The sequence below is a fragment of the Lepus europaeus genome, chromosome 2 (genome assembly GCF_033115175.1).
Source record: "Lepus europaeus isolate LE1 chromosome 2, mLepTim1.pri, whole genome shotgun sequence".
Lineage (NCBI taxonomy): Eukaryota > Metazoa > Chordata > Mammalia > Lagomorpha > Leporidae > Lepus > Lepus europaeus.
In genome coordinates this window covers 175959391-175986896 of record NC_084828.1, presented here as the reverse complement: position 1 = coordinate 175986896, position 27506 = coordinate 175959391, and the positions used below count along the sequence as shown (strand labels likewise).

The window sequence follows — 27506 nt, the reverse complement described above, 5'->3', positions numbered from 1 at the left end:
CGTTAGCCCCAGAAATGAGGCCCACAGTGAGGGTATAAGGCTGCAGGAGCTGACACAGACAGGATGATCATAAACATGCGCTCAATATGGTGGAGCCTGAACCTGAGGACAACAGGCAGCTCTATGCCTCATCAGGAATCCATGACAGATTCAGCACTCCTGTCACCCTATACCTCACTGCTAGCTAGGAAAACTTGCGAAACTCTGTGTGTCAGCTCGGGAGTGTGGTCAGGAGGAAATTAAGTTCGACAAAAAGCAGACAAAAATCACGTAGTGAGGCCATTTAATTCCTCAGGAGAAGATACAGGACAATCATCACTGTGGTGAAATGACCCAAGAGAACTTACTGTATTTTTTCAGCTCCTTGGCCAGGGCAAAGTTTGTAGCCTCAGCTACGAGAAACTTCTCCTTGAGCTCCCAGTAGTCCTGTTGGCTCTCTGCCAGCTGGGATCGCAACTGCTGGCATTCGAGGTCATTCAGTTCTGCCACGGGATCTGATGCAGGGCTGTGGGATCCTGCCATGCTGATGGTGTGTCACAGCAGGACAACAGGGACTGGGGAGAGGAAACCCAAACACAGGTGAGGGTCAAACAAATGACATCCAAGAGTTTCAGGTAGGCTTGAGGGGGGACAATAGCTGTCAAGCTTCACTTACTGATGTGAAACACCTGATCCACAGCCCGACAACACTGGGAAGTTCTTCTCTGGACAAACAAGGATAAAACTGCCAAAGCCTAGGTTGAAGGCACTGCCTGTAGCTCAGTCTCTGCTAGGACTGGCTGTTGTGTGGCAGCTAACGGTCTGCCGTTGCCATCACAGAATTAGAAGGTGGAGAGCGTCACGGAATCTTTGGAACTCTGCCTTCCAGGGGCCTAAGCTAGGTTGAGGCACAAGACCCCCACTGGTGGGGACAACCTACCCATCTGCCTGTCTCAAAGTTATAGATCCTGCGCTGACACCACAGACCGTGTCCCCTAATCACTTAAGCATGTGTCGCTCGTAGAGTCATGTATGTGTATGAAAATACCAAGGCAGAAAATGTGTCCCAACAAGCCTTGCTTTCTCAGGGCTGTTAGGAAGTCACCCCACCTGCTGTTTAAAGAGATCTCAAGGCTTTTCTACCTGTTTGAAATCCTGAATTTTAAGCTTCCATGAGAAATGGGTCAGTTTATTTTCTTAGAAAGGAATTTTGAGAGCTCTTTTAGTTCTCTGGATAGAATTGTTATATCAGCTATGCAATTTCAAAATGTTTTCTCCCTATGTTGGCCTGTCTATTCATTTTCTTATCAATGACTTTGAACAGGAAATTTGAACATATTAGGACATTTATGATATTATTCTTGTATTACATATAATTTGGGTATCTTACCTAAAAGATGTAATTTAATTCAAATTGAAAAGACTTTGTACTATTTTTTCTTCTAAGAGGATGAAATTGGCACAAGCTGTTGGGCACCAAAAAATAGGTTGTGCCCAGATCGTGAGATCCCCGCAGACACCCCCAGAGAGTCGATCACACCGAACTGCAAAAGCAAGGTTTATGCGGGAGTACAAGCCATGACAGGGACCCCATCCAACCAACCGGCACAGCGGAGGAAGGAGTGAAGCCCCAGTCTTTCTTTGGGAGAGATTTGAAAGGAGAAAAGGGCTCCATCAGCAGGAAAAACACAGTTACATACAGCATGGAAGCTGTGGGTACAGGGAGTTACTTCGTTTAGCAATCTCTACTGTGCTGTCCTTGGTTTACCGAGCTCACTGTCCCTGGTGAGTTGTGATAGCTCCAGAATGCCTGAATGCCTGTTTTTACAAGGACCTGGGTCTGCTATGGGAAACGGAGGCTGCTTTTTTATTGTTTTAAAATGGAGTCACTTTGGTTCTTCAAAGCATTTGGCACAGCAGTTACGATGCCACCTGGGGTGCCCACGCCTGGATCAGAGTGCCTGGGACCCAGTCCTTGCTGTGCTCCCCCCTCCAGCTTCCTGGCAGTGCACACACTGTGAGGCAGCAGTGACGGCTCCAGTACTTGTGTCACTGCAGTCTAGGTAGGAGATCCGGATGGACCCAGTCCTAGTTTCAGCCTGGCCAGGCCCAGGTTAGCTCAGGCCTCCTAGGTTCACACTAGTCAACAGGAGATCTCTTTTCTCTGTCTCTTTGCCCTTTGGATGAAACAAGTAATTTATAACATGGAGCAATTTATGAAAATGAAAATGTATTTTGTTTAATTATACTTATTTGAGATGTAGAGATCCAGATGTAGAGAGACATACACACACAGAGAAACACAACCAAGGCTATGTGTTCCATCACTATTTCACTCCCCAAATGCATGCAACAGTCAGGCTTGGCCAGGGTGACACTTGGTGTCCAGAACTCCAATTTGTTCTGCCAATGTGTGGGAAGAACCCAATTCTTTTTTTCAATTTTTTTGACAGGCAGAGTTAGACAGTGAGACAGAGAGACAGAGAGAGACAGAGAGAAAAGCCTTCTTTTTCCATTGGTTCACCCCGCAAGTGCCACTGTGGCTGGCATGTTGTGGCGAGCGTGCTGCGCCGATCCGAAGCCAGGAGCCAGGTGCTTCTTCCTGGTCTCCCATGTGGGTGCATGGCCCAAGCATTTGGGCCATCCTTCACTGCACTCCCGGGCCACAGCAGAGAGCTGGACTGGAAGAGGAGCCACCGGGACAGAACTGGTGTCCCAAGCGGGACCAGCACCTGTATGCCAGCGTTGCAGGCAGAGGATTAGCCTAGTGAGCCAGGGCGCTGGCCTGCTTTTTTATAATATATTTATATATAATTATTGCAACTATTTATATAATGATGGCATACTTACTTTGAGGAATATGGGTGTTACATATTTGAAGTAGTTTTTTAATTAACTTCTTTATTTAATGTTGTAGGTATGTCATAAATGCAACATTAAGAACATAGTCATTCTTCCCACCTACCTGCCCTCTTCTCCCCCTCTTCTTCCTCCAACTCCCCTGTTTAGTCTGAGAAAGAAAAAAAAGACAGAATGGAACAAGAAAACTAGGAGAACTGTTACTCAACAGCCTAGCAAAGGGCTGTCCAAGGGTATTGCTTCTCAAAGGTGATTTCACTTTTTGCCGCTTTCTGCTATTCCCATTCTAAACCACAGAGGGATAACACCTCAGAACCATATGGTTAGCTGTTGTCCCAAAGACAAGAGAGAATAAATGTGGGCAAGGAAAAAGAAACACTTTTACATTATGTGTGAGAATGTTGAGTGGTATGGCCATTACAGAAAACATTATTGAAATATTTTTGAAACGTTAAACTAGAACTGTCAAATGACCCATTCCTCCTTCTTATGGGTATATGTGCAAAGAAAGAAAAAAAAAGGTATCAGCATTTAGTAGAGATACCTGCAATCCCTAGTTGATGCCTTATTCACAGAGGCCAAGATGCAAACTGCCTAAATGTCCACCAACAGAAGGCTGGTTAAGAAATCTTGCTGGCTATACATATGGCTTGAAAAGTATATTTTAATAAAAGGATACTACAGACTTTCCATGACACTTTGGAATCACTTGAAGCTTTAGAATCATTCTTATACATTTCTGTATATATATATGTGTGGGGGGGGTGTGTATGTGTGTGTGTGTATAATGTGTAACATACATTATACATTATAGATGTATGATTATACTTAAATATATATATTTATATGATGGAATGCTGTTCAACTCACTACCACCTTGATGAGAATTGATGTGCTATCCAATTCTATACAGATACAAAAAATTAAATACCTTGTGATAAGTTCAACCAGGATGTGAAAGGCCTCTTCAATGAAATTCAAACACATTGAATCTAATGAAAGAAAATGTAGCAGACACAAAATAATGGAATTCCCTTGTATGTTCTTGATTTGGAAGAATTAATATTATTAAAATATCAACACTATCCCAAACAATTTAGAGATTCAATATAGTCCTCATCAAAATACTGATGACATCCTTACAGAGTTAGGAAAAAAAAAATTCAAAATTCTTATGAAAACACAAAAGACTCTGAATACTCAAAATATTCTTAACAGAATGAAGCCAAAGCTGAAGGCACCACAGTTCAAAATTAAAGATATGCCACAAGGCTATTGAGACCAAAACAGTATGGTACCAACATAGCAATACACATAGGAAAATGGAAAAAAAGAGAACCCCTAGAAATTCATGCACCTACATCCCACTTACTTTTGACAAAGGTATGGAAAACAATAATGGACATATGCACATCTGTTTAATCGGACTGGGAAAATTGGATTTTAATTTACAAAAATCAACTCTAAATGGATCATGATCTAAATCTAAAATCTGAAACTATGAAACTAACAGAGGAAAACATGGCACAAATGCTCTAAGAAACAGGCAGACTCAACAAAGTTTTTGGGCTAACACCAAAAGAACATGGACAGCAAAAGTAAATTGGAAAAATCTGATGTTATCAAACCAAGAAGTTTCTGCCTAACCCTAACCCTAACCCTACCCTAACCCTAAACCTACTCTAACCCCTAACCCGAATGCTAACCCCTAACCAGAACCCTAACCCTAACCCTACCCCTAACCCCTAACCCCTAACCCTAACCCTAACCCTAACCCCTAACTCTAACCCTAACCCTAACCCTAACCCCTAACCCTAACCCTAACCCTAACCCTAGCCCTAACCCTAACCCTAACCCTAGCCCTAACCCTAGCCCTAGCTCGGGGGTGCAGACAATCTCACGGGTCGAGGGCTCAGGCACACTCACAGGGTTGGGGGGTGCAGGCACACTAGTAAATCCGAACCTAGCAGAAGGCCAGTCTTTTCTCACATTCCATTTCTGGAGGCTCACATTACTGTCCCCTAAGGAGAATCCCGATTCAAACGCGGTTCCATAGCTGAGAGCAAAAACCAGCGAAGACCCACATGCTCTTTCCTTGGGAGCCTCGGGACAGGTCCTGTGCCCATAGGGTCTGAGAACGTGCCAATCCCGCCCTGGCCCGCTTCCCACCCCTTCTTGCTCTGGGAGTGGAGTAGAGGGGACATCCTTAGTCACCTTCCTTTCTTTGACTCTCCCCACAGAAACGACAGAACCAGGAAACTCTGGATCAAGTGGAAAAAGTAATGTGATTTCTATGTCTGCTCACTGCATGGCTGCTGGGTCTGCACCCCACCCCCTCCCCCTCCAGGGTCCCTGAGAGCTGATCTCATCAGTGGGCCCATCCAGGACCATGGTGGCATTCTGAGGACGTGTCCTTTGCCATGCCATCTGTGCCTCCCCCAGTAAGGCAGATTTCTTTTCTCTTCCTATAGCAGAAGAAAGAATGTCAGCAAAAGTTGGCCAAGGAACAGGGGGATTTAAGAGAACAACTTCAGGTGAGTGACTGGCGTGGTGTCCCCTCACATCCCCAAGGAGAACAGTCCTTTCTCTCGCTCTGGGCACTTGTTTGACTTCCTCCTAGTGGTTCACATTCAAACCATTGGGATTCTTGTGTCTGAGAAGGCGGATTTACAGTCAGCCCTGGCTCATACCAGGCAGAAAGCAGGTGGGACTGGGACCCCCTCCTTCAGCCAGGCACCTGGCAGGCCTCTGTGGGAGGCCTCGGGGCTCTATCTTGACCCCTCTGATTCCAGGAGAGTCTGAGGACCTTGCTAATCACCTACAGACTACCCGCCAGCGCGACGGAGAGCTGGAGCGGACTTTGTCTGCTGTCTCCATGCAGCAGAAGCAGGTGGACAGGGTGAGCCCGGCCGCCTGCCCAGCCACTAGCAGCCTGGTTTCCCCAAGCAGGGAGTGAGTGGAAAGGTCCCTTCCTCAGCCTGGAGTGGCCCAGATGCAGTCCGGGCCGTTTCATGCAGCTTTCACTGGTGAAAAAGAACCTGGGACCGAGTAGGGTTTGAGTGGGGGTGGGGGGTGGCTGTGCAGTGAGCACTGGAGACCAAGTGCTGGGAGAAGGGATGGGGTGCTTGGGCAGGGAAGGCACGGAAGAGCATGCCAGTTAGCATCCATGGAGGGTGCTGTGTCAGATAGGAAAGGGGCCATAAAACCCAGGGAGAGGAACACGGTGGCTGGAAGTCATTTGACCTCTGTTCTTGCTGAGTTGTAGACTGTGTGAATGCTGCACTGTCCCTTCAACAAGTGAACAGAAGATTCAAACACAAACTCGGTTTCCCTCCATGTCTGCGCCCTCATCCCTAGGGGCAAAAATGGGCCCAGAGGATTAGACCAGGACAATCACTGCATTTTGTTCTGTCTTGTGTCACTCGACAAAGAGGAGGGCGTAGTCACTGCCTCCTAGGATAGCTGTGAGAATAAAATGGGGCTGTTAGCCTGGTGCCGGGTGGAGCACAGGGAGAGGTTTACACAGTGACGCTGGTAACAGCAATGTCTCTGAGCCTCCACTAGCCAGATGGAAGTCAGCTCCTTCCCTTCTTCTTCTGTCCTTACGAAGCTCTTAGAAAAAATGGGACCCTGGGCTTGGCAGTGCCTTGACAGAGAGTAAGGGTGAGCAAGTGTGGCTGTGGCATGGTTCCTGTAGCCACTGCGACCAGCGCCCCAGCTCCATCTTGGTCCTGCCAAGTCCTGATGTAGCTTTTCTGTGATTGCAGCACAACAAGGAGTTGACCAAACAGCAAGATGCTCTCAAACTGGAGTTATACAAGAACAAGTAAGAAGGGGAAGGTCGGTGGAGGAGTCTGGGGGACCTTAGTACAGGTGATGAGGGGAGTTGTGCCAGGGAGCATGAGGAGGAAGTGGCTGTACAGGCTGGGATGTGTGCAGAGCCAAGCTCTGGTCCCAGCTGTGCCACCAGCTCATGCAATGGCCTCAGGCAGCTCAGGTCCTCTCTCTGGCCTGCCACGTGAGTGACCTGATTGTTGGGGACTCCTCCAATGCCAGGGTTCTTGGGAGGTGCAGCAAAAGTTGGGTTGGTCACCAAAGTGGTCCTCTCTTTGCTCATTCCTCTCACCATAGCAAAAACAATGAGGACCTGAAGCAGCAGAACTCTGAGCTCCAAGAGAGGCTTCGAGTCCTCGAGACAGAGAAGACGACCCTGCAGCTGGGGACAGAGGGGCTGCAGAAGAAGCTGGAAATGTCTGAGCTGCTGCTGCAACAAGTAAGAGGCTGCAGCCCACGGAGCCCCAGCCCTAGCCCGCAGGGGCCACCATCCCCAGGGACTGTCAGGGAGGCCCCCAGCCAAGAGCTGGACATTCTGAATCCTCATTCTGGTCCTGCCATAGAATCCTCCCAAAATTGCTAGAATTCTGCACAGAGAGCCCCTGCTGCAGCCGTGACTGGAGCCAGACACTACACTATAGCATATGGGCATGCCTAGTAGCCACCTACACACTGCACCACACACACCCCCAAACCATTGTTTCATCCATGCCACTGGTACGGCTACCCCAGGAGCCTGTTTGCTTCCTCCGGGAGCCCCAGCCAGCACTTTACTTCCTCTGTGACCCAGAGTCCTGCGTTGGCTGTGGGGGCTCTCCAGATCTAAACTTGTCCTCCTCATTCAGTTCTCTAGCGAGTCTGGGGTCTCTGGTGATAGGCAGCAGCTTCAGCAGACCATGGAGGAGTGGACCCAGCTGCAGAAACACATGCAACAGGTGCAGCTTGTCTGGAGGAGGGGGACTATGGGAGGAGGACTAGAGCCCCGGGCGGCCAGGAGCAAGTGAGGATCCGCGATGCTTCCTCCAAACTTCTGTGTCCATTTTTGAAGCTGCTGGAGACGCAGAGACGACTGTGTATGGACAGGGACCGGTATGCAGAGGGCCTGCAGGAAGAGCGTGCCATGTGGCAGGAGAAGATGCAGCAGATGTCTGCCAAGGCGAGGCAGGCCCCCGTGGACAGCTCACTTGATCTTTCTGGGTGTCTGTAAATGGGCACAGCAAGTGCACCTGTGGTGGCCTGGAGCCAGAGGTGGCTGCGTGTTTGGGTTTTGGGGGCAGCGTTGGTGCAGAGGGAGGCGGTGGCCCCTGCTCATGGCTCTTTTCCCTGTGCTCTGGGCAGCTCTGCACACTGAGGCAGGAGAAGGAGTGCAGCCTGAGTCGGGTGCGGGAGCTGGAGACCACCTTGGCCGAGCTCAAGAGCCAGATGGGTAAGCAGGGCCAGAGGTGGCCTGGGAGCAGGATGGGTGTTGGGTGCCCCGGCGAGGGGTGTTGTGGCAGAGGGAAGTAGGTCTGTGCCGGTGGATGTCATTTCTGAGCCTCGGTGACCTCATCTGTAAATAGGGTGGCGTACCCATTGTCCGCCATGTACAGTCAAGCACTCTGTGTCATGGCTTGGAAGAGTAATGACCATATAAAAAAATATGGAAAGTCGTTAGCCAAGAAGCCAGCACCGGGGTGGGGGCAAGCAGTTTGCCTAAGGAGCTAAGGACCAAGCAGGAGCTTTTTGAAAACCTGGAGGCCCGGGGCCCCTGATGGCTGCTTCCTTTCTCAGCTGAGCCTCCCACCCAGCGCTCCAGCGCCTCCCGCGGGGCCGTCGGAGGCGGAACAGCAGCTGCAGGGGGAGGCTGAGCAGCTGCAGAAGGAGCTGGAGAGCCTGGCGGGACAGCTGCAGGCCCAGGTGCAGGACAACGCGGGCCTGAATCTCCTGAACGAGCAGCAGGAACAGCGGCTGCTGCAGCTGGAGCGGGAGGCGGAGCTGTGGGGCAACCAGGCCGAGGAGCACAATCAGATCCTGGAGCGCATGCAGAGCGACCACATGACCATCAGCCACACGCTCCTGCAGAACCAGGAGCTCAAGGAGCAGCTGGCCGAGCTGCAGGATGGCTTCGTGAGACTGGTGTGTTTGGCCACCCTGGGCAAGGCCTCTGGCACAAAACACTTCCCTCTGGGCCTTCACTTCCCCCCCACCAAAGGGGACGGTGATGACCTAGGCAGGCGCCCTGTGAGCCAGGACCCTGCTCAAATGTCTGTCGGAGGACAGGGTCTGAGTTTCCAGCCCTCCCGGCACTGTGGGAGGTGGGCACCTGGTGCTGGGATCCGGATGCAGCCACTTTGGGTGGCAGCGGATTGCTTCTCTCTGTGCAGAGCAATGACAACATGCAGCTCACCAGCTCGCTGCAGGTAGAGCAGCACATCAAGAATGAGCTGGCCAGGGAACTCGGCAGCTGCAGGAGAAGCTGGGAGAGCTGAAGGAAATGGTAATGCTCAGCCTGACTGTGAAGGACTGGGCCATGAGCACAAGTCACTGGGGAGGGCAGTGCTAGGCCCAGGAGGGAGGCCACTCCAGTCTGGAGTGACAGGTGACCTCCATATCGACTGTCCTGTGACTCTTAGGGCTGGTAGCCCCGGGCTCCTCCCGGGTCTGGACATCATTGTCCCATGAGAGGCGTGTCACCCAGCTCCACTGGTCACTACACAAAGGCTACCCTTTGCTAAGCCTCAGATTCCTGACAAAGGAACTTAGCATTTTTTCCTTATACAGGTGTTGAGGATGAGCTGAGATTGTGCATGTAAAGTATTAGGCACGAGTGTTCCCCTAAAGATGATGCCTTCCCTCTTGCGTGTGGCCTCAAGTTAAAGTGATGGGAAAGGGGATGAGGCGTGAGACTGGGTGCAGGAGACACGGGGCTCTGTGCCACTACCCTGCAACCAATGTAATCGGTTAGCAAGCCACCACCTGCCCTATGCTCCCCCCACCCCCCTTTGGTCTCCCTGCAGATGAAGGTCTCTCTGAAGAGCCAGGAGGTTCAGAGTCTGCACCAACAGCACAACCAGTATCTGGTCCACCTGCAGCAGTACATGGCCACCTACCAGCAGCATGTGGCTGCCTACCAACAACTGAGCTCTGAGAAGGAGGCACTGCACAAGCAGATTCTGCTGCAGATGCAGCTCATGGACCAGCTGCAGCGTGCGGAGGTGCAGGGCAAGGTGGCTCGCCAAGAGCTGCAGGAGACCCAGGTGAGGGGCTGGTGAGCATGGGGTGGGGCCCCTGAGTGGGAGGACCTTGCCACCTTTGTGCCTTCTCACTCTTCCTGGCCCCTTAGGAGTGTCTGGTAGCTGCTTGCCAGCAAAATCATCACCTACAAGCTCAGCTGAAGCTCCTGGACCTCCCTGGAGAGGGTAAGTGAGGCTCCCACTGGGAGAGGAAACAGCCTGTGGAGAGAGGATGGGGTCTTGGCAGCACAGCATTGAGTTCAGAGAGACTCTAAGGATGGCTAAGCCCTCTCCTCTGGGCAGTGGCTGCCCTGAGTCTCCCAGGGAGGGTGGGCGCTGAGGGGAGCCCTGAGCTTTCCTCCCTTCCTCACTGGATCCTCTGGCTGTCCCCTCAGCAGGAGATGGGGAGGAGGAGGAAGAAGAGGAGGAGAAGGAGGAGGAGGAGGAGGAGGAGGAGGAGGAGGAGGAGGAAATTCCTTAGGCCAAAGTGCCCGTCCCGGAAGACCTGGAGAGCCAAGAGGCTGTGGTAAGCTAGGCTGTGCCCTGTTCCCTCTCCATCCCACTTTTACTGCCTCCCTCTGTGATCCCTCCTTATACCTTGAGACCACCCCTCCCCCCACTTTGATTTCTCTTGACCTCACACCTAACGTGGGAGCCAGTGGTCAGATACCATTCCACCCAGGAACAGCAGGTGCACCTGCACACATGAACTCATTCACCTCTTGCCCTTAGGTGATGTTCTTTACATCAGCTCTCACCCGAGCCGAGGAAGAGCAGGCCTGGCTCCATGGGCAGCTGAGGGAGCAGAAGGCTCGCTGCCGGTGCCTGGCTCTCCTTGCCGTGCCATCGCAGGGGGAGCCAGAGGAGACATCAGCCGCTGGGACTGGGGGTGACTCTGTGTCTGGGGAGACCCACCAGGCCCTCCAGGGGGCCATGGAGAAGCTGCAGGTGAGGGTTTCTCTCCCGCCATGGGCCAGGAAGGTGGGGGTGGGGCCAGTGACCACCGAGCCCTGACCCCATCATTGTGGCTCCAGCACCACTTTCTGCAGGTGATGGGGGAGAAAGTGGAGCTGCAAGAGCAGGTAGAGGAGCTAGAACATCGCTGCATCCAGCTCTCTGGAGAGACAGACAGTCAGTGAGCCAGGAGCCCAGGGCCCTGGCATGGGTAGGAGCTGCATGGGGGTCGGGTGAGCCCCGCCTCTGAGCACTGCCCTGCTGTCCTGTCTCTTTGCAGGAGAGTATGTTGCCCTCTACCAACATCAGAGGGCAGTGCTGAAGGAGCGGCACCGGGAGAAGGAGTACATCAGCCAGCTGGCCCAGGACAAGGAGGACATGAAGGTAGGGGCCCTGGACCCTGCTGCCTCTTGGGGTAGGGGGTGAGGATGAGGGCAGGGGCACTGAGTACCTCTCCTTCCAGATCAAACTCCTGCAGCTGCAGGAACTGGTGCTGCAGCTTGTGGACGAATGCAGCGAGTGGCAGGGCAGAGTCCTGGCTGCCGCCCCAGACTGTGCTGACCATCCAGCTCCGGGGTCCCCAGCCCTCCAGGACACTGTTGACCTGCAAGCTGGTGAGGAGAGTGCCCTGGGGACAGGGAGGGCAGGCAGGAGCAGAGATGCTGCCAGCTTGCTCAGAGCCCTCTCTCTTTTCAAAGATCTTGGTGAGGTGAGCTTCACTGACACCATGGAGCCTGTGCGAGGAGAGGCTGGGGAGGGTTCGTCCACCCAGAACCCCCCTGTGCAGCAGGTCAGGGAGCTGCTGCAGGAGATCCAGCACCCCCAGGAGTGCCCAGGCTTGGGCACCAACCCCTGCATCCCCTTCTTCTACCGGGCTGATGAGCATGACGACATTAAGATCATGATTGTCTAACACCAGATGCCGTCAGCCCGGAGAGCCCCAACCCAATCCTTGCCACTCCACCCCTGCTAGCCACCCTATCCCCTGTCATTCCTTCCCAGTTCCCTGCCCTCCTTAGACAGAACCCCTGATTGGGAGAGAAAGGCCTCTTTAGGCTGCCTCTCTGGAGGAACCCCAGGAGCTCCTGGGGCCTCCTTATTTCCATCTCCATCCTCAGAGGCCATGACCAATGTAGGCAGCGTTTTTGTGGCCCCCAGAACAGCCAAGACCAGGGAGTGCTCATCTCCTTGGGCAAGTCAGCCAGGCAGTTTTCATCACCCCTCTTGGGGCTAACTGTTGGCCTGCCAAGGGCATAATCTGGCCGGGAACATCACGTGGGGGCATCAGCAGGCACGGACACAAGCAGGCAAGAGCCGTGATGTCGTAGGGACATCTCCAGTGCAGGACAGCATCAGGCGAGGGTCATCTCTAATCCACAGGCATCTGTGGATGAGGCCATCTTCAAGCCAGGGTCATCTTCAGGCCAAGGTAATCTACGAGCGAGGGCATCTGGGCACAAAAGCCATCTTCAGGCAATGGTCATCGCTAGGCGGTGGAATCTGGGCAATGGTCACTCTGTGCCAGGGGCATCATTGGGTGAGGGTCATCTCTGGTTAGGGGTCAGTTCCGGGCCAGGAGCATCTTTGGGTGAGGAAATCTAGGCAAGCATTATTCTGGGCCAGCGGCATCTTTGGGTGAGCGTCATCACTGGGCAGGGGTCACTTCTGCGCCAGAGGCATCTTCAGGCGAGGTCATTTTCAGGCGAGGGCATCTGGGTGAGGAGGGCATCATGGGGTGAGAGTCATCTTTGGGTGGGTACACCTGGTCAAAAATTGCTGGGCATGGGTCACTTCCAAGGGCAGTGTGGATGAGGTTCCCTTTGGCCAGGGGACATCATGGCTGAGGGCATCTGGGTGAGAAGGGCATCATAGGGTGAGGGTCATCTCTGGGTGGGTGATCTGGGCATCATGAGTAATGGTCACTTCTTGGCCAATGGCATCTTTGGGTAAGGTCAATATTAGGAAGGGCTTCAGGGCGAGGAGGGCATCTGGGTGAGGGTCGTCTTTGGGCAGGAACATTGCTGGGCAGGGGTCACTTCCAGGCCAGGGGCATCATGGGTAAGGGTCACCTCTGAGGCTGGGGCATCTTCGGGCAAGGTCAATTTCAGGCAAGGGCATCTGGATGAGGAGGGTATCTGGGTGAGGGTCATGTATGTGCAGTGGCACCTGGTCAAGGGCATCGTTGTGCAAAAGTCACTTCTGGGTCAGGGGCATTATGGGTTAGGGCCACTTCTGGGGCAGGGGCATCTTCACGCAAGGTCATTTTCAGGCGAGGGCATGAGGGTGAGGAGGGCATCTGGGTAAGGGTCATCTTTAGGCAGGGGCATGGCTGGGAAAGGGTCACTTCCGGGCCAGGGGCATCATGGGTATGGGTAATTTCTGGGGTAGGGGCTTCTTCATGTGAGGTCATTTACATGCAAAGCATCTGGGTGATAAGGGCATCTGGGTGAGAGTCATCATTGGGCAGGGGCATCATTGGGTAAGGCTCACTTCTGGGCCAGGGGCATCATGGGCAAAGGTCAATTTTGGGCCAAGGGCATCATGGGTAAGGGTCATTTCAGGGTTGGGGGCATCTTCGGATGAGGTCAATTTCAGGCAAGGGAATCTGGACTAGGAGGGCATCTGGGTGAGGGTCATCTTTGGTCAGGGGCATCATGGGCAATGTCACCTCCAGGCCAGAGGTATCATTGGTAAGGGTCACTCTGGGCCAGGGGCATCTTTGGGCAATGTAAATTTCAGGCAAGGGCATCAGGGCGAGGAGGGCACCTGGGGGAGGGTCATTGCTGGGTGGGGGCAGCCAGGCAAGGGCATCGCTGGGCAAGGGTCGCCATCAGAGCAGGGACATCATCATGGGCAAGGATCACTTCTGGGCCAGGGGCATCTTTGGGTGAGGTCATTTTCAGGCGAGGGCATCTGGGTGAGGGTTATTGATGGCGGGGGCACCTGGGCAAAGACAATTTGGGCAATGGTCATTTCTGGACCAGGGGCATCATGGGTAAGGGTATATGGGCGAGGAGGGCATCAAAGGGTGAGGGTTGTCTCTGGGTGGGAGCAATCCAGGGCAAGAGGGTATCCTATGGTGAGGGTCATCTCCAAGTGGGGGCACCCAGGGCATGAGGGCATCATTGGGTGAGGGTCATCTTTGGGAAAGGGTCACTTACAGGCCAGGGCATCTCTGGGTGAGGAGGGCATCTTTGAGTGAGGATCTTCCTTGGGCGAGGGTCATCTCTGGGCGAAGGCAGTCCCTTATTCAGGGAGGCTCCCAGTTCCCGAATCGCAGGGTGGCCTGGGCAAGCTGAGGCTTACTGGAGATCTGGTCCTTAGCACAGGTGGCGCTCACGGTAGACCAGGCCTGGGCCAGCTCTTCACTCCAGGCTTGTGCCCCCAGGCAGGCCAGCTGGGAGGCACGGTCAACAGCCCTCAAAGGGTCGGCTGGGGCAGCCGATGCAGGGTCACCTGTCCCCTTACTAAGAGGCACACCAGCCAGGCAGGGCCGAGGCAGGCTAGGCAGGCATTCGGGGGACTCCCTTTTCTTTGGAGGCGCTTTGGAGCAGGGCAGTAGGCAGCATTCTGTCAGGCCCTATGACAGTTGGGGCTAACTGTAGGCCTGATGAGGGGAAGAGGCTGCCTCCAGTGGGCCTCCCCACCCCCACCCCCATGTACATATTGTACTTGTGTACATTTTGTATATTCTGGGGGTAGGGCCACCGCCTGTATCATAGCTAAGGCTGGAGCTCACAAATGATGGGGAGGTCTTAATAATTATTTGGGGCTGGGAAACTTATTTATTGACAGTCTATGGCCCAGGAAAGAGGCGGAGACAGGGTTGTGGCACCCTGGTGATGTGGCTCCTGTTATTCTTTTTATCTTGAAATAAGCAGATTGAGCCATACTGCTTGGCCTCATGTGTGGCAGTTTCGTCGCAGGGCCCAGGGTCTGCTGTGCTGCAAGTGGGCACTTCACAGGGCAGCAGGGCCTGCCAGCAGTGGGCAGCCTGTTGTGCTGTGCTGAGCATCCAGTGGGGTGAAGAGGCATCTTCCAGGCTGGTCTCCTTACACTGCAACTCCAGGGGCACAGCTCTGCCCTGTGGCCCCCAGGCTCTGAGTTAATGGTGGAGGGATGCACAGAATGCCACATGCCAGCGCCCAAGGGTGCTAACTTCCAGCGCTAGCCCCGCCCCTAACCTGTCCATCCCTTTAGAGTGTGGGCCTCCAGTCCCACAGCCTGCCTCCAGGCTGTTTCAGGTCTTGCCCCCTGGTGGTCAGAGCAGGGTTCAGAGGATTGAGAACTAGGCAACCTCCACTTTCCAAGATGCCCAGAAAAGGATGGGTCCTTTGTCTCCACACCTTGTACAGCACCCTTTCCTGCGCAGCACCCCGAGGGGGAAACCTTGAAATCTCCCCTCACCCAGAGCACCACAGAGGACACAAGCCAGCACGGGACACAGTTTTCCCATCATGTGGAAATGGGCTTCATTCTCACCCAAGAGACAGCAGGACTGGTGGTGACGGTCAGGGAACCACACAGCTGCCACTACAGCACCCACCCCATGCCACGCAAGGAGGGACAGGGAGCAGGGCAGGACAGGGCAGCTCACAGGAAGTAGCACACGCTGGAGGGGGGAGGTCAGGGTGGCAGCATCCCTTGTAACTGATGAGCCACAAGAATCCACAAGGAAAGTACAGTGACCGGTTCCCAACACTAGAGTCGAGGCTATGTCAGCCATATATATGTGTGTGTGTATGTGTGTGTGTGTGTGTGTGTAGATATTTATAGAGCAGGGCAGGAGCAGGACCACAGAGGGGCACAAATTTTCACCAAGGTCATGCCTGGAGGTGTCAGCTCACCACACAACAGAAAGTCACAGATGAAGGGGAGGCTTTGGGGCTGAGGGGCCCCCGTCAATCCACAGAACAGCTGTCTGGGCAGGCTGGCAAAGGGAGGTCTCTGAGGAAGAGGAGGGATCTGGTTAGAGGTTGAAGGGGGCCTGGGGCTCTCTGGACGGACTTGCCTGACCCAAAGGCTGGCAGTAGGAGAGAAAGCGGAGAGAACAGCGGAGAGAGAGGAGGGAGACAGGTGGTAAGGCAAGAGCAGCCAAGCCACGGCACTGGTGGGCAGGGCGGGGGAGGGAAGCAGCAGCAGGTGGGTACCTGGGTGAGCTTTCTGGAAAAGGCCATGGACAGGCAGGGGAAGGAAGATGGGAGGAGGAGCTGGAGTGGGTGACCAGAGCTTCCTGGAAGTCGGGGTGGAGGCTGGAGAGGGCCTCCCCTGCCACTCACCAACCTCTCACACACCACCCAGGCAGCACGGCCACAGTCCTGACACTGCCTGGCCCTCTTGGGCTACCCTGCTCCCTGATGGCCCTGCCTTTGGACCCACTGGCCAGGGCCAGCACTAGCCTTGGGAGGCCCACGGGGCAGCCAGCAGGCCTGATGGAGAAAGACAGGAGGAAGAACACTGCTTGAACCAGGAGGGCGGAGCTAAAATGGATGGCTGGAGGGGGCGCCGGAGGCCCCTCTGGGTGCTCAAAACGCCCAGGAGTCCTCTGAGGGGACCCTGGGGAGGCAGGGCGGACAGGCAGCCAGATGCCAGCAGCCACAGACTCATAAATCTGAGAGGGGAGCCTCGGCTGGTCGGGGGGGGCTTCAGGTCGTGTAGGTGAGGCTGGGCCCTTCCTGCTGGGGAAAAGCAGAAGAGGGAGAGTCAGAGGCCAGTGAAGAGTGGCAGGTGGGGCCCTGGGCCAACTCTGTGGCCCAGCCAGGCGGAACTCCGAGTAGCTGACCTGCCCTGGCTACGGGGCTTCATGTGGGGCTGAGGACCCTGCCTTCAGCCAGTAGCAGGTGTGACAATGCCCAGGAGGGAGGCAGGAGGCTGCACGTCCCTGCCTCGCCTGGGCTGATGGTGCAGAGGATTCTCAGGCTTTGAGGTCATCAAGCAACCAGAGGCCCCACTCCGGGCCACTGCTCAACTTCATATCAAGGGACGAGGTGACCCCCGGCCTGTCATCCTGTGCTGGAGCTCCCAGGCTGGGGGGCTGGATATACCCCTGCCCCCTTATCTTGAAATAAGCAGATTTGGCCATACTGCTTGGCCCTGTGTGTGGCAGCTTCATCACAGGGCCCAGGGTCTGCTGTGTTCAGATTGGGGGGCTCAGCAGCACAGCTCAGATTGGGGTGGGTGTGGCATGCCCAGGAGGAAGTTCAAAGGCCTCTGGCTGTCCCACAACAATACCCTCCAAGTCCCCAGCCCCTACACCATCAACCACAAACTCCTTGGCCTCTCTGACAGCTCCAGAGGGCACTCAAGTCTGCCAGTGGGTGTGGATCCTGTCCCGAGAACCCCCAGGTTCAGCCATGAAGGCCCTGGGTAGCGGTACTGAGTCCCAAGGCTGGCTGGGAAGGGATAGGAGAGAGAGCCAGCTGGCACAAGGACAGAAACAGGAAAGAGGGAGTCTGGAGCTGCAGTGGGGAGAGGGAGGGGCCTGGCCCTGAGGTCCCAGGGGCGCCCCCAGTGTGGGGTGGTGCAGCGGGGCAGACATGGGCCTGAGGCAGGCAGAGTGGCTGTACCCACCACGGCTGACGGTCCTCGGGGCACTGAGAGTGATTCTGAGGAACAGCGTGGGGACCTCCCGGAGTTTTTTCTGCCTGGGAAGACTGAAGAAGGCTGCGGTTCGGGTGGGGGAGGCTGGGGGCAGCCATGTCTGCCACTGTGGAGGGGGCACACAGACATCCTTTCCCAGTTGTGTGGGCTCAGAAATCCTCACAGGTCAGTGGGCGCTGGCACCCTCACAGGATTCGGGTTCCCAGGCACCCTCACTGGGTCAGGAGGCACTGGCACTCACACACTGTCAGGGTCCACAGACACCCTCACGGCTCATGGACGTGGGCACCCTCACAGGTCAGGGGTCTCAGGCACGCTCACGGGGTCAGGGAGCACTGGCACCCTTGTTGGGTAGGACGTCAGAAATGAGCTTATGTGTGTGTGACAAAGGCCTAAGGATTTGGCATCTACAGTGTTCCAGCATCCACATCTCAAAAGTCATCCCGATAACCTTCCCGGTACTGCCCAGTATCTGCATTTCAAATGTCCTGCCTGGATCCTGATGACCTTTCAGGGGATCCTGCCCCTTCTACCTGGCCTGATAAATGTCCTTCCTCTAAGGCAGGGTAATTTGAGAGCCATTAACAAAAACATAAAAAAGATGGGAACATTCCAGGCTGGCATTCCCCATCCAGGGGTCATTCCTAACGGATACCACATAGTTACCATTGATATCAAAGATTGCTTCTTTTCCATTCCCATTGCGGAACAGGATAAGGCTTACTTTGCCTTTACAGTATGGGAGCCCAATTTCCAGCTCCTGCAAAACATTTAGAACAAGCCCGTATTTTACACCAAAAATTCCATATGTCAGCAAGCAACATAAAGTTGCTTTTCCCAGAGCTAACAATGAGCCAATGCAAACACCTAGTGCACTCTTGCAAGAATTGTGCACCCCTCGCCCCGTTAGGCCCACTGCAACAAGCAGGAGTGAACCCGCGAGGCCTTGCTCCTAATAAGCTATGGCAAGACAGACAGACAGACAGAGAAACAGAGAGAGAGAGAGACAGACAGACAGAGAGAGAGAGACAGAGAGAGAGAGACAGAGAGAATGAGAATGAATACACTGGTTAACTCCCCAAAAGGCTGTAACCGCCAGAGCTGGGCCAGACAGATGCAAAGAGCTTCTCCGTGGTCTCCTGTGTTGCTTCAGGGACACAGTCACATGGCATCTTTCACTGCTCTCCCAGGTGCTTTAGCAGAGAGCTGTGTCTGGGTAGAGCAGCAGCGACTCCCACCAATTCCCACATTGATGCTGGCATCTCCGGTGTAGCTGTCTCCACTATTCCACAACTTGTGATGATTTTAAAATGTATAGTATATGGCAAAAATGGTCATCTTTCCATTTGATTATTGTGTTTTTTTTTTTTTTGACAGGCAGAGTGGACAGTGAGAGAGAGAGACAGAGAGAAAGGTCTTCCTTTTTGCCGTTGGTTCACCCTCCAATGGCCACTGCGGTTGGCGCGCTGCAGCCGGCACACCGCGCTGATCCGATGGCAGGAGCCAGGTGCTTCTCCTGGTCTCCCATGGGGTGCAGAGCCCAAGCACTTGGGCCATCCTCCACTGCACTCTCTGGCCACAGCAGGGAGCTGGCCTGGAAGAGGGGCAACCAGGACAGGATCGGTGCCCCAACCGGGACTAGAACCCAGAGGATTAGCCTATTGAGCCACGGCGCCACCCTCCATTTGATTATTGTTGATAGCCCTTCCGTATACTGTGGCTGAACTAGGGTCTTTAACATTAATTTCTTGAACTCCTTATTTTGTGGAGCATCAAACCCTTAACTGTATCATTAATTAAAAACATGACCCATAAAACTCAAAAGGAAGGAAGGAAGGGAGGGAGGGAGGGAGGGAGGGAGGGAGGAGAGAGATAAGGAAGGAAAGAAAGAAAGAAAGAAAGAAAGGAAGGAAGGAAGGAAGGAAGGAAGGAAGGAAGGAAGGAAGGAAGGAAGAAAGAAAGAAAGAAAGAGAGAGAGAAAGAAAGAGAGAAAGAGGCTGGCGCCGTGGCTCAACAGGCTAATCCTCCACCTAGTGGTGCCGGCACACCGGGTTCTAGTCCCGGTTGGAGCGCCGGATTCTGTCCCGGTTGCCACTCTTCCAGGCCAGCTCTCTGCTGTGGCCCAGGAGTGCAGTGGAGGATGGCCCAAGTGGTTGGGTCCTGCATCCCATGGGAGACCAGGATAAGCACCTGGCTCCTGCCTTCGGAACAGCGCGGTGTGCCGGCCGCAGCGCGCCAGCCGCAGCAGCCATTGGAGGGTGAACCAACGGCAAAAAGGAAGACCTTTCTCTCTGCCTCTCTCTCTCACTAGCCACTCTGCCTGTCAAAAAGTAAAAAAAAAAAAAAAAAAAAGAGAGAGAGCAGCAAGAGGGCAGGATGTGAAGGAGGAAGGAAAGATCATTATATTCTTATAATTATAGCTTTTGAACTATGGTTTATCTGTTTTCTTTGTATTAATACTATATTAACTTGAAAAATAAAGTATCAGAAAAGTAATAGCAATGCATTTTTCTGCTTTTGACAATATAATGTCCACTTTGCATTTCATTGTCTGTGGGTAGATTTCCCTCCTTTACCTCTCTAGCTATATGCAATATTAAAGAATGAAGCTAATGAATCGTAAGGTAGACTTTACACGTAGTTTTGGTAGGTATTCCACTTTTTGAAAAAGGCCGATTCCACCAATAATCACCAAACAATACATGAAAGTTTGTTGTTGCACAAACCTGGCCAACACCAATTTTCATCCTTGAGAGCCAGTGCCGCCGTGGCTCAACAGACTAATCCTCCGCCTAGTGGCGCCGGCACACCGGGTTCTAGTCCCGGTCGGGGTGCCGGATTCTGTCCCATTCGCTCCTCTACCAGTCCAGCTCTCTGCTATGGCCTGGCAGTGCAGTGGAGGATGGCCCAAGTGCTTGGGCCCTGCACCCGCATGGGAGACCAGGAGAAGCACCTGGCTCTTGGCTTCGGATAAGCGCGCTGCGCCAGCTGCGGCGGCCACTGGGGGAATGAACCAACGGCAAAGGAAGACCTTTCTCTCTCTCTCTCTCTCTCTCACTATCCACTCTGCCTGTCCAAAAAAATAACAAATAAAAAGAAATAAATAAAATAAAATTTTAATCCTTGAGCAGAGTATGGTGATCTGTTCTAGGCTTTAATTTGCATGTATCTTATATGTAATGATTCTGTGTGCTTATTCGTTATTAGGATATCTTTTGTGAATCACTTCAACCACTTTTCCTTTTTTTTAATTGAAGGTTTTCATTGTGGTTCCTTATCCTTAATGTGTGCTCATCCTTCTATCTATACACATATACACACAAGAAAGTAGACTGGTATGGAATTTGTATACATACTTTCATATGTAAATAATAACTTGTACAGTATACATACAGATAAAATTTCCTAGTCCTGGGCCGGCGCTGTGGCACACTGGGTTAAAGCCCCCATCTACGGTGCCAGCATTCCATATGGGTGCCAGTTCAAGTTCTGGCTGCTCCACTTCTGATCCAGCTCTCTGCTATGGCCTAGCAAAGCAGTAGATGATGGTTCAAGTCCCTGGGCCCCTGCACCCACATGGGAGACTGGAAGAAGTTCCTGGCTCCCGGCCTCAGATCGGCACAGCTCTAGCTGTTGTGGCCATCTGGGGAGTGAACCAGTGGATGGAAGATCTTTCTCCTTCTGTCTCTGCCTCTCTTTAACTCTGCCTTTCAAATAAATAAATACATCTTTAAAAAAATTCCTAGTCCTTGAGCAGCTTGCTGTACTTGTGACCATGGATCTGAACTGCAATAGGAGACCAACAAGACAGCAGTGCTGAGAATACAGACAGCTTCGCCACAACATTCCAGCTGTATGCAAGGCATTTTACAAGAAGGCATTCTACTTTGTGGCCAACCCCACAGGTTCAAGGAGGCTGAAATGTACTGTGAAGTCCTGTGTCTTCATGTCTCTTTGACCCAACTCCTTGGGACCGACCAACACAGCACTCAAGGTCCATGGTTATTTGTGTTGGAGGATCCTACTCAGCTTGGGAATGGACCTGGAATTCTGACACCCCCTCCTCAGCCCCAAGGCAGTACTGCTTGTCTTCTGTGATTGAAGCAGTCTCACCTGGCCACACTGACTTGTTACTCCACACCGAAAGTTAAAGTTTTTCCCCCTTTCAATTCTGGAAGCATTTCTTTCTTCTGCTTTGATTTCTTTTTTTATTTGAGGATGCTTTGTCTTCTTTACATTTAAGGTATAATCTTGTGTTAGTTAGGGTTTTTTAAAAATATTTATTTATTTATTTATTTATTTGAAAGTCAGGGTTAGAGAGAGAGAGAGAATATCTTCCATCTACTGATTCACTGCCCAGTTGGCCTCACAGCCAGAGCTGCACTGATCCAAAGCCAGGAGCCAGGAGCCTCCTCCAGGTCTTCCCACATGGGTGGGATCAGAAGTGGAGCAGCTGGGACTTGAACTGGTGCTCATATGGGATTCTGGCACTGCAGGTAGTAGCTTTACCCACTGTGCCACAGCACCAACCCACGCAATGCAAAAATACGTATGTATCTGCCTATCTATCAACTGAGTCTCTATTTAAAATGTTTGCTTTTCTGCAGATCAATATTACAAGTACTGAATCCCTTGAGCAAGCTTAATGGGAGCTCACAGGTACCAAGACTGAATTGGCGGCCAGTGCCATGGCTCAATAGGCTAATCCTCCACCTTGTGGTGCCGGCACACCAGGTTCTAGTCCCGGTCGGGGTGCCGGATTCTGTCCCAGTTGCCCCTCTTCCAGGCCAGCTCTCTGCTATGGCCCAAGTGCTTGGGCCCTGCACCCCATGGGAGACCAGGAGAAGCACCTGGCTCCTGCCTTCAGATCAGCGCGGTGCGCCGGCTGCAGCGCGCCGGCCGTGGAGGGTGAACCAATGGCAAAGGAAGACCTTTCTCTCTGTCTCTCTCTCTCTCTCACTGTCCACTCTGCCTGTCAAAAATAAAAAAATAAAATAAAAAAGACTGCATTGGCAAGATGGAGACAAAAGATAACCAGAGCTAGTATTGTAGAACAACATTAATTTCCCAGCTCAAGAGCAGTCCAGCAGGAGGCAAAGTTCCCTCTTGCTGAGAGGAAAGTCGGCACTTTGCTTCTATTTAGGCCTTCAAACAACTCGAGAGCTTAGGCCTTCAAGGAAATAAGGACAATCTGCTGTATTTTGTCCCCTATTCATGTCAGCCTCATCCAGAAATACTCACACACAAAAACCTACAGACACTGTTAGACCAAATATCTGGGAACCCAGTGGCTGAGTCAAGTTGATAACAATAACTATCAAGTGAGACTGAAAAACAAAAATGTCAGGAATCAGACAAGGTTTCAGCACTGATGGCTGTAAGATGTTATAATACACAGAAGAAAAGAGGGGGCTGGAATGTGGAGTGGGTGAGAAGGAAAGCAGACAGGAGAGGGGTGTTAGGGTGGGAAGAACGGTGAAACAAGGGAAAAACTAGGAGAACCAGAGTGGCAGAGTGTAGCACTGAATGCAAACAATTCTAGAACGAGGTTGCAGTGGCCTGAAGATGGTGTCTCAAAACTTAGCTGAATCCTTTTCCTTTATTTCTTGGTAAATACTACCCGGCAGGTCCTTAAGCCAATTCTAATGAATTGGGGCAGAAGCTGACAGAGTGCAGACTTTCAGGTGTCTCTAAAGAAATTTTCTCAATGCATCTCTACAGTGGCCATTTCTTCCCAGACTTACTCAAGACATAATCTTTCTACTGTTTTCTTAATAAAAGCCTTAGAGTGAATTTTTGTGAATGATCAACCTATGAATCGTTATAGACAGCACAGTGATGGCATTTTCTCTGCACTGAAAGTACTAAAATAAAGTTTCTTCCATTTTTGTACTCCTCCAAATCAAAGGGCCAAAATATTTAGATGTAATAATTGGAAAAAAAATCTGTCCTCCCAAGCTGAGGCTTTTCATAGCAGCCTTAGCCAGGAAAGGGGATTTTATGTCTGTTATAAACCCTTGAAAATAAGGGCTTGCTCTAGAAACACTGAAAGACCCTTAAATCACAGGGTCTTTCGGTGCTAGCTGGTGCCACCATAATTCATAACCAACTATTACTTCACAGCTTATACTGAAGAGTTAATTCATGCTCATTTTGTTCCTTTAAAAAATACTCTTTGGAAATCATTACTACTGTAGATGCATACTCTAATTATATCTCTTCCTATAAAAATAAAGGTATAATCATGATTATCTTTGTTTCTTTGCTAATTTCAACTACCAATATGCATTTTTCAGTCTGATCACTTTACCAGCTGACTCATGGCCTTATGGTATTCTAGATAGTATCCAGGGTCAATTTTCAGCATATGGCAATAGGAGCAAATCTAACACAACTTTGCAGGTAATATTTCAATCTAATCTTTAATGTGTTCATTACAAATGAAACCAAAGTACTAGAATTAACTTTCAAGACTAAGGTAAAAGTGAACTTCCAAAGCTAGAGACAGCAAACCATTATAAAGCTTACTTCTGCTGTGTTCATGATAAACCTACTCAGTGATTTCCCATCAAGACTTAAAATAAGTCCAGGGAAGTTCCAGGGGGAAAATAAGTCATTCTTGTTTGCTCCTTTCTAATCCACCAGATACTACTTACTGTGTGTTCAGAGGGCATACAGTACTCCTCTAGGCACTGTCCATATTAATAGCCCTTTCTAGAATAATAAAATACCTCAAATATCTGCAGGTTACCCCAGTCAAGTTCAAACTACCTGTGAAATATAAACTATGAGCCATGTGCTCTAACATTCAAAGCTACAATTTAAAAAATAAACTGGAAAGTAGAGAAACCTAAAGACAAAGATAGATTCTGCTATCACACTATTATAAACATTTAAGAGTGTGTGTGTGTGTATATGCGTGTGTGTGTGTGTCTAGAGAGAGAGAGTAAATAATCAAGACTTAAATAAGATGGCAAAAAACCAGGAAATGTAGATTTCACCAAAACAACTCCAGTAACCACTCCAAGCTGCACCTATAAACAGACCCACTAATACGCTAACATGCCTAGGTTCCAAAAAAACAATCAAAAAACTATTAAAATATCCACCAAAACCTATAATAGAGTATGTGGCAATAATTAATATATTGTGAGGCTGGCACTATGGTACAGCAGATAAATTCACTGCCGGCAGTGCTGTCATCCCATATGGGCACCAGCTCGAGTACCAGCTGCTCCACCTGTGATCCAGCTCTCTGCTATGGCCTGAGAAAGCAGAAGATGGCCCAAGTCCTTGGGCTGCTGCACCCTCGTGGGAGATCCAGAAGAAGCTCCTGGCTCCTGGCTTTGGATCAGTGCAGCTCCAGCCATTGTGGTCATTTGGGGACTGAATTAGCAGAAGGACGACACCTCTCTCTCTGTCTCTTTCACTCTCTCTGCCTCTGCATGACTCTGCCTTTCAAATAAATAATTAAATCTTGAAAAAAAACAATAATGGGGGACTTCAACACCACACTTTCATCCATGGACAGATCAACTGATAGAAAATCAACGAAGACACAACAGAGCTGATATGTACTGTGGCCCAAAAGGACCTAACATATCTACAGCATGATTTATCCCACAGTTGCAGAATATACATGGTTTTCACCAGTGAATGAAACTTTCTTTAGGATAGACCATATGCTAGGCCAAAAAGGGAGACTCAACAAATTTTTAAAAACTGAATTTATACCGTGTATCTTTTCTGACAATGGAATGAAGCTAGAAATTAACAATGAAAGAAATTCTAGAAAATATGCAAACATATGGAGAATGAACAACATGCTCCTGAGTGAACTGCGGGTCATAGAGGAAATTGAAAGGCAAATTCAGAAATTCCTGGAAATAAATAAGGATGACAACATAACATTTTAAATGTTATAAGATAAAGCAAAAGCAGTGTTAAGAAGGAAGCTTACAGCAGTGGTGTCTGCATGAGGAAATTGAAAATGCATGAAATAAATGACCTATTAAGGCATCTCAAAGTCCTAAAACTCAAGAAAAAAAAAAAACAAAATTAGTAGTAGGAGGGAAATAATTAAAAATAGTGGGGAGGGTGCCGTGAGAGCAGGCAGCAGTGGAGTTTGAACTGAGTGAATTCAGATATAACTCAACCTTGTTGTTAGAGGGCTTTTTAAAATAAAAAGTTGCTGTGGTACATGAGAGCAAATTAACTGTTGCTTGCTGGTCACTTACAGGTGCTTGATTGCACTGCAATAAAGGACTCATTGAGCAAGGCTTCTATTTATCTCTTCATTTTGGAGAGCCTAATAAACTGTTATTACAGGTTCTCTACTGACTTTGCAAAGTTTTGAAATATGAAAGAGACACCCTTGCAATTAATACAGCATAAGCACAGCCAGAACAGAGAATCGTGTTATAATGGGTCTGTCCAGTCAGAACGGTCAGCTGAGGGGCCCTGTGAAGCCCAGTGATGGCCCCAGAGGAGGGGTCACAGAGACACAGCAACAGATGAACCAGCTGAAAAACACCAACACAGCCAATAATGGCACTCAGCTGCAAGCACAGAGTTTGACCACCACTATTAAACCTGGTGATGACTGGAGAGAGACTTTAAAACTCCCTCCAAAGGATCTAAGAATCAAGACTTCAGATGTGACCTCCACAAAAGGAAATGAGTTTGAAGACTATTGTTTGAAATGGGAGCTATTGATAGGAATTTTTGAAATGGGCTGGGAAAAGCCACCTCCTACTCAGGAGGAGAGCATTCCCGTTAGTTTATCTGGTAGGGATATCTTAGCTAGAGCAAAGAATGGACAGGCAAGAGTGGTGCCTACCTCATGCCCTTACTTGAATGGCTAGACCTGAAGAAGAACAATGTACAAGCAATGGTGATTGTCCACACTAGAGAACTTGCTCTTCAGGTCAAATTTGCATCCAAGCCAGCAAACACATGGGAGGGGCCAAAGTGATGGCAACCACAGGAGGAACCAATTTATGGGATGACATAATGAGGCTTGATGACACAGTGCACATGGGGATTGCTATCCCTGGGAGAATCCCGGATTTTATCAAGAGTAGCAAAGGTTGATCATGTCCAGATGATACTATTGGACGAGGCAGATAAGTTGCTGTCACAGGATTTTGTGCAGATAATGGAGGTTATTAGTCTCACGCTACCTTAACACATGCAGATTTTACCATATTCCGCTACTTTCCCTCTTAGTGTACACAAATTCATGAATTTCCATTTATAGAAACACTATGCGATTAACCTGATGGAGGTTACTCTGCAGGGAGTAACCCAGTACTACACCTATGTAACTGAGCACCAAAAAGTACCCTGCCTCAACACACTTTTCTCCAGGCTTCAGATAAACCAGTCAATCATTTTCTGTAACTCCTCTCAGAATTGAATTGCTAGCCAAGATTTCTCAGCTGGGTTATTCTTGTTTCTATATTCATGCTAAAATGAGTCAGGAACATAGAAATTATATATGTCATGACTTCTGAAGTGGCTTATGCCACCATCTTGTTTGCACTGATATTTTTACCCAAGGTACTGATATACATGCTGTGAATGTGGTTATAAACTTTGACTTTGCAAAGCTAGCAGAGACTTATCTTCATTGTATTGGAAGATCAGTCACTTTGGTCATCTTGGCTTAGCCATCAACTTAATCACATATGATGACTGTTGCGATCTGAAAAGTACTGAGGGGCAGCTGGGAACAGAAATTATACCTACCCTGAGCAATACTGACAAGAGCTGGTATGTGGCAGACTACACAGCGAGACTATAGAAGATGAGAACCCTTAACGAGCATGCTCTGACAAACCACAGAAGGCTCGTTTGCATCTGTGACACATCTTTTTCGGGGGGATGCTCTTCTCTCTGTGGGTTTTTCAACTTCTTTTATTTTGGAACTATAAAGACTTAAAAGAGCTCAGTTTTTTTCTTTTTTTAACTGGCAAAGAGGAAAAAAGCTGAAAAGAAGGGCTATACATTTTTGTTCCACTTGTTTGCACTGTGTGCTGACTGGACATAGGTTGTACTAACCGCTGG

General features: G+C 50.6%; 1 protein-coding gene and 1 pseudogene across 1 annotated transcript; both read left to right on the top strand.

Moving 5' to 3' along the window:
• The first annotated feature begins 520 nt into the window (after positions 1-520).
• LOC133752290 (golgin subfamily A member 2-like) lies at positions 521-11751 on the top strand. The gene is given in 22 exon segments (XM_062182772.1): positions 521-533; positions 580-614; positions 5079-5117; positions 5310-5376; positions 5459-5542; positions 5631-5737; positions 6606-6664; positions 6970-7111; positions 7518-7607; positions 7721-7828; positions 8011-8102; positions 8448-8787; positions 9036-9111; positions 9114-9148; positions 9675-9908; positions 9995-10070; positions 10283-10410; positions 10617-10832; positions 10919-11015; positions 11077-11222; positions 11302-11452; positions 11537-11751. Coding segments are annotated over 22 exon segments (2550 nt in total).
• Positions 11752-25834: 14083 nt separating this feature from the next.
• LOC133750302 (probable ATP-dependent RNA helicase DDX6) lies at positions 25835-27260 on the top strand (annotated as a pseudogene).
• Positions 27261-27506: the final 246 nt, after the last annotated feature.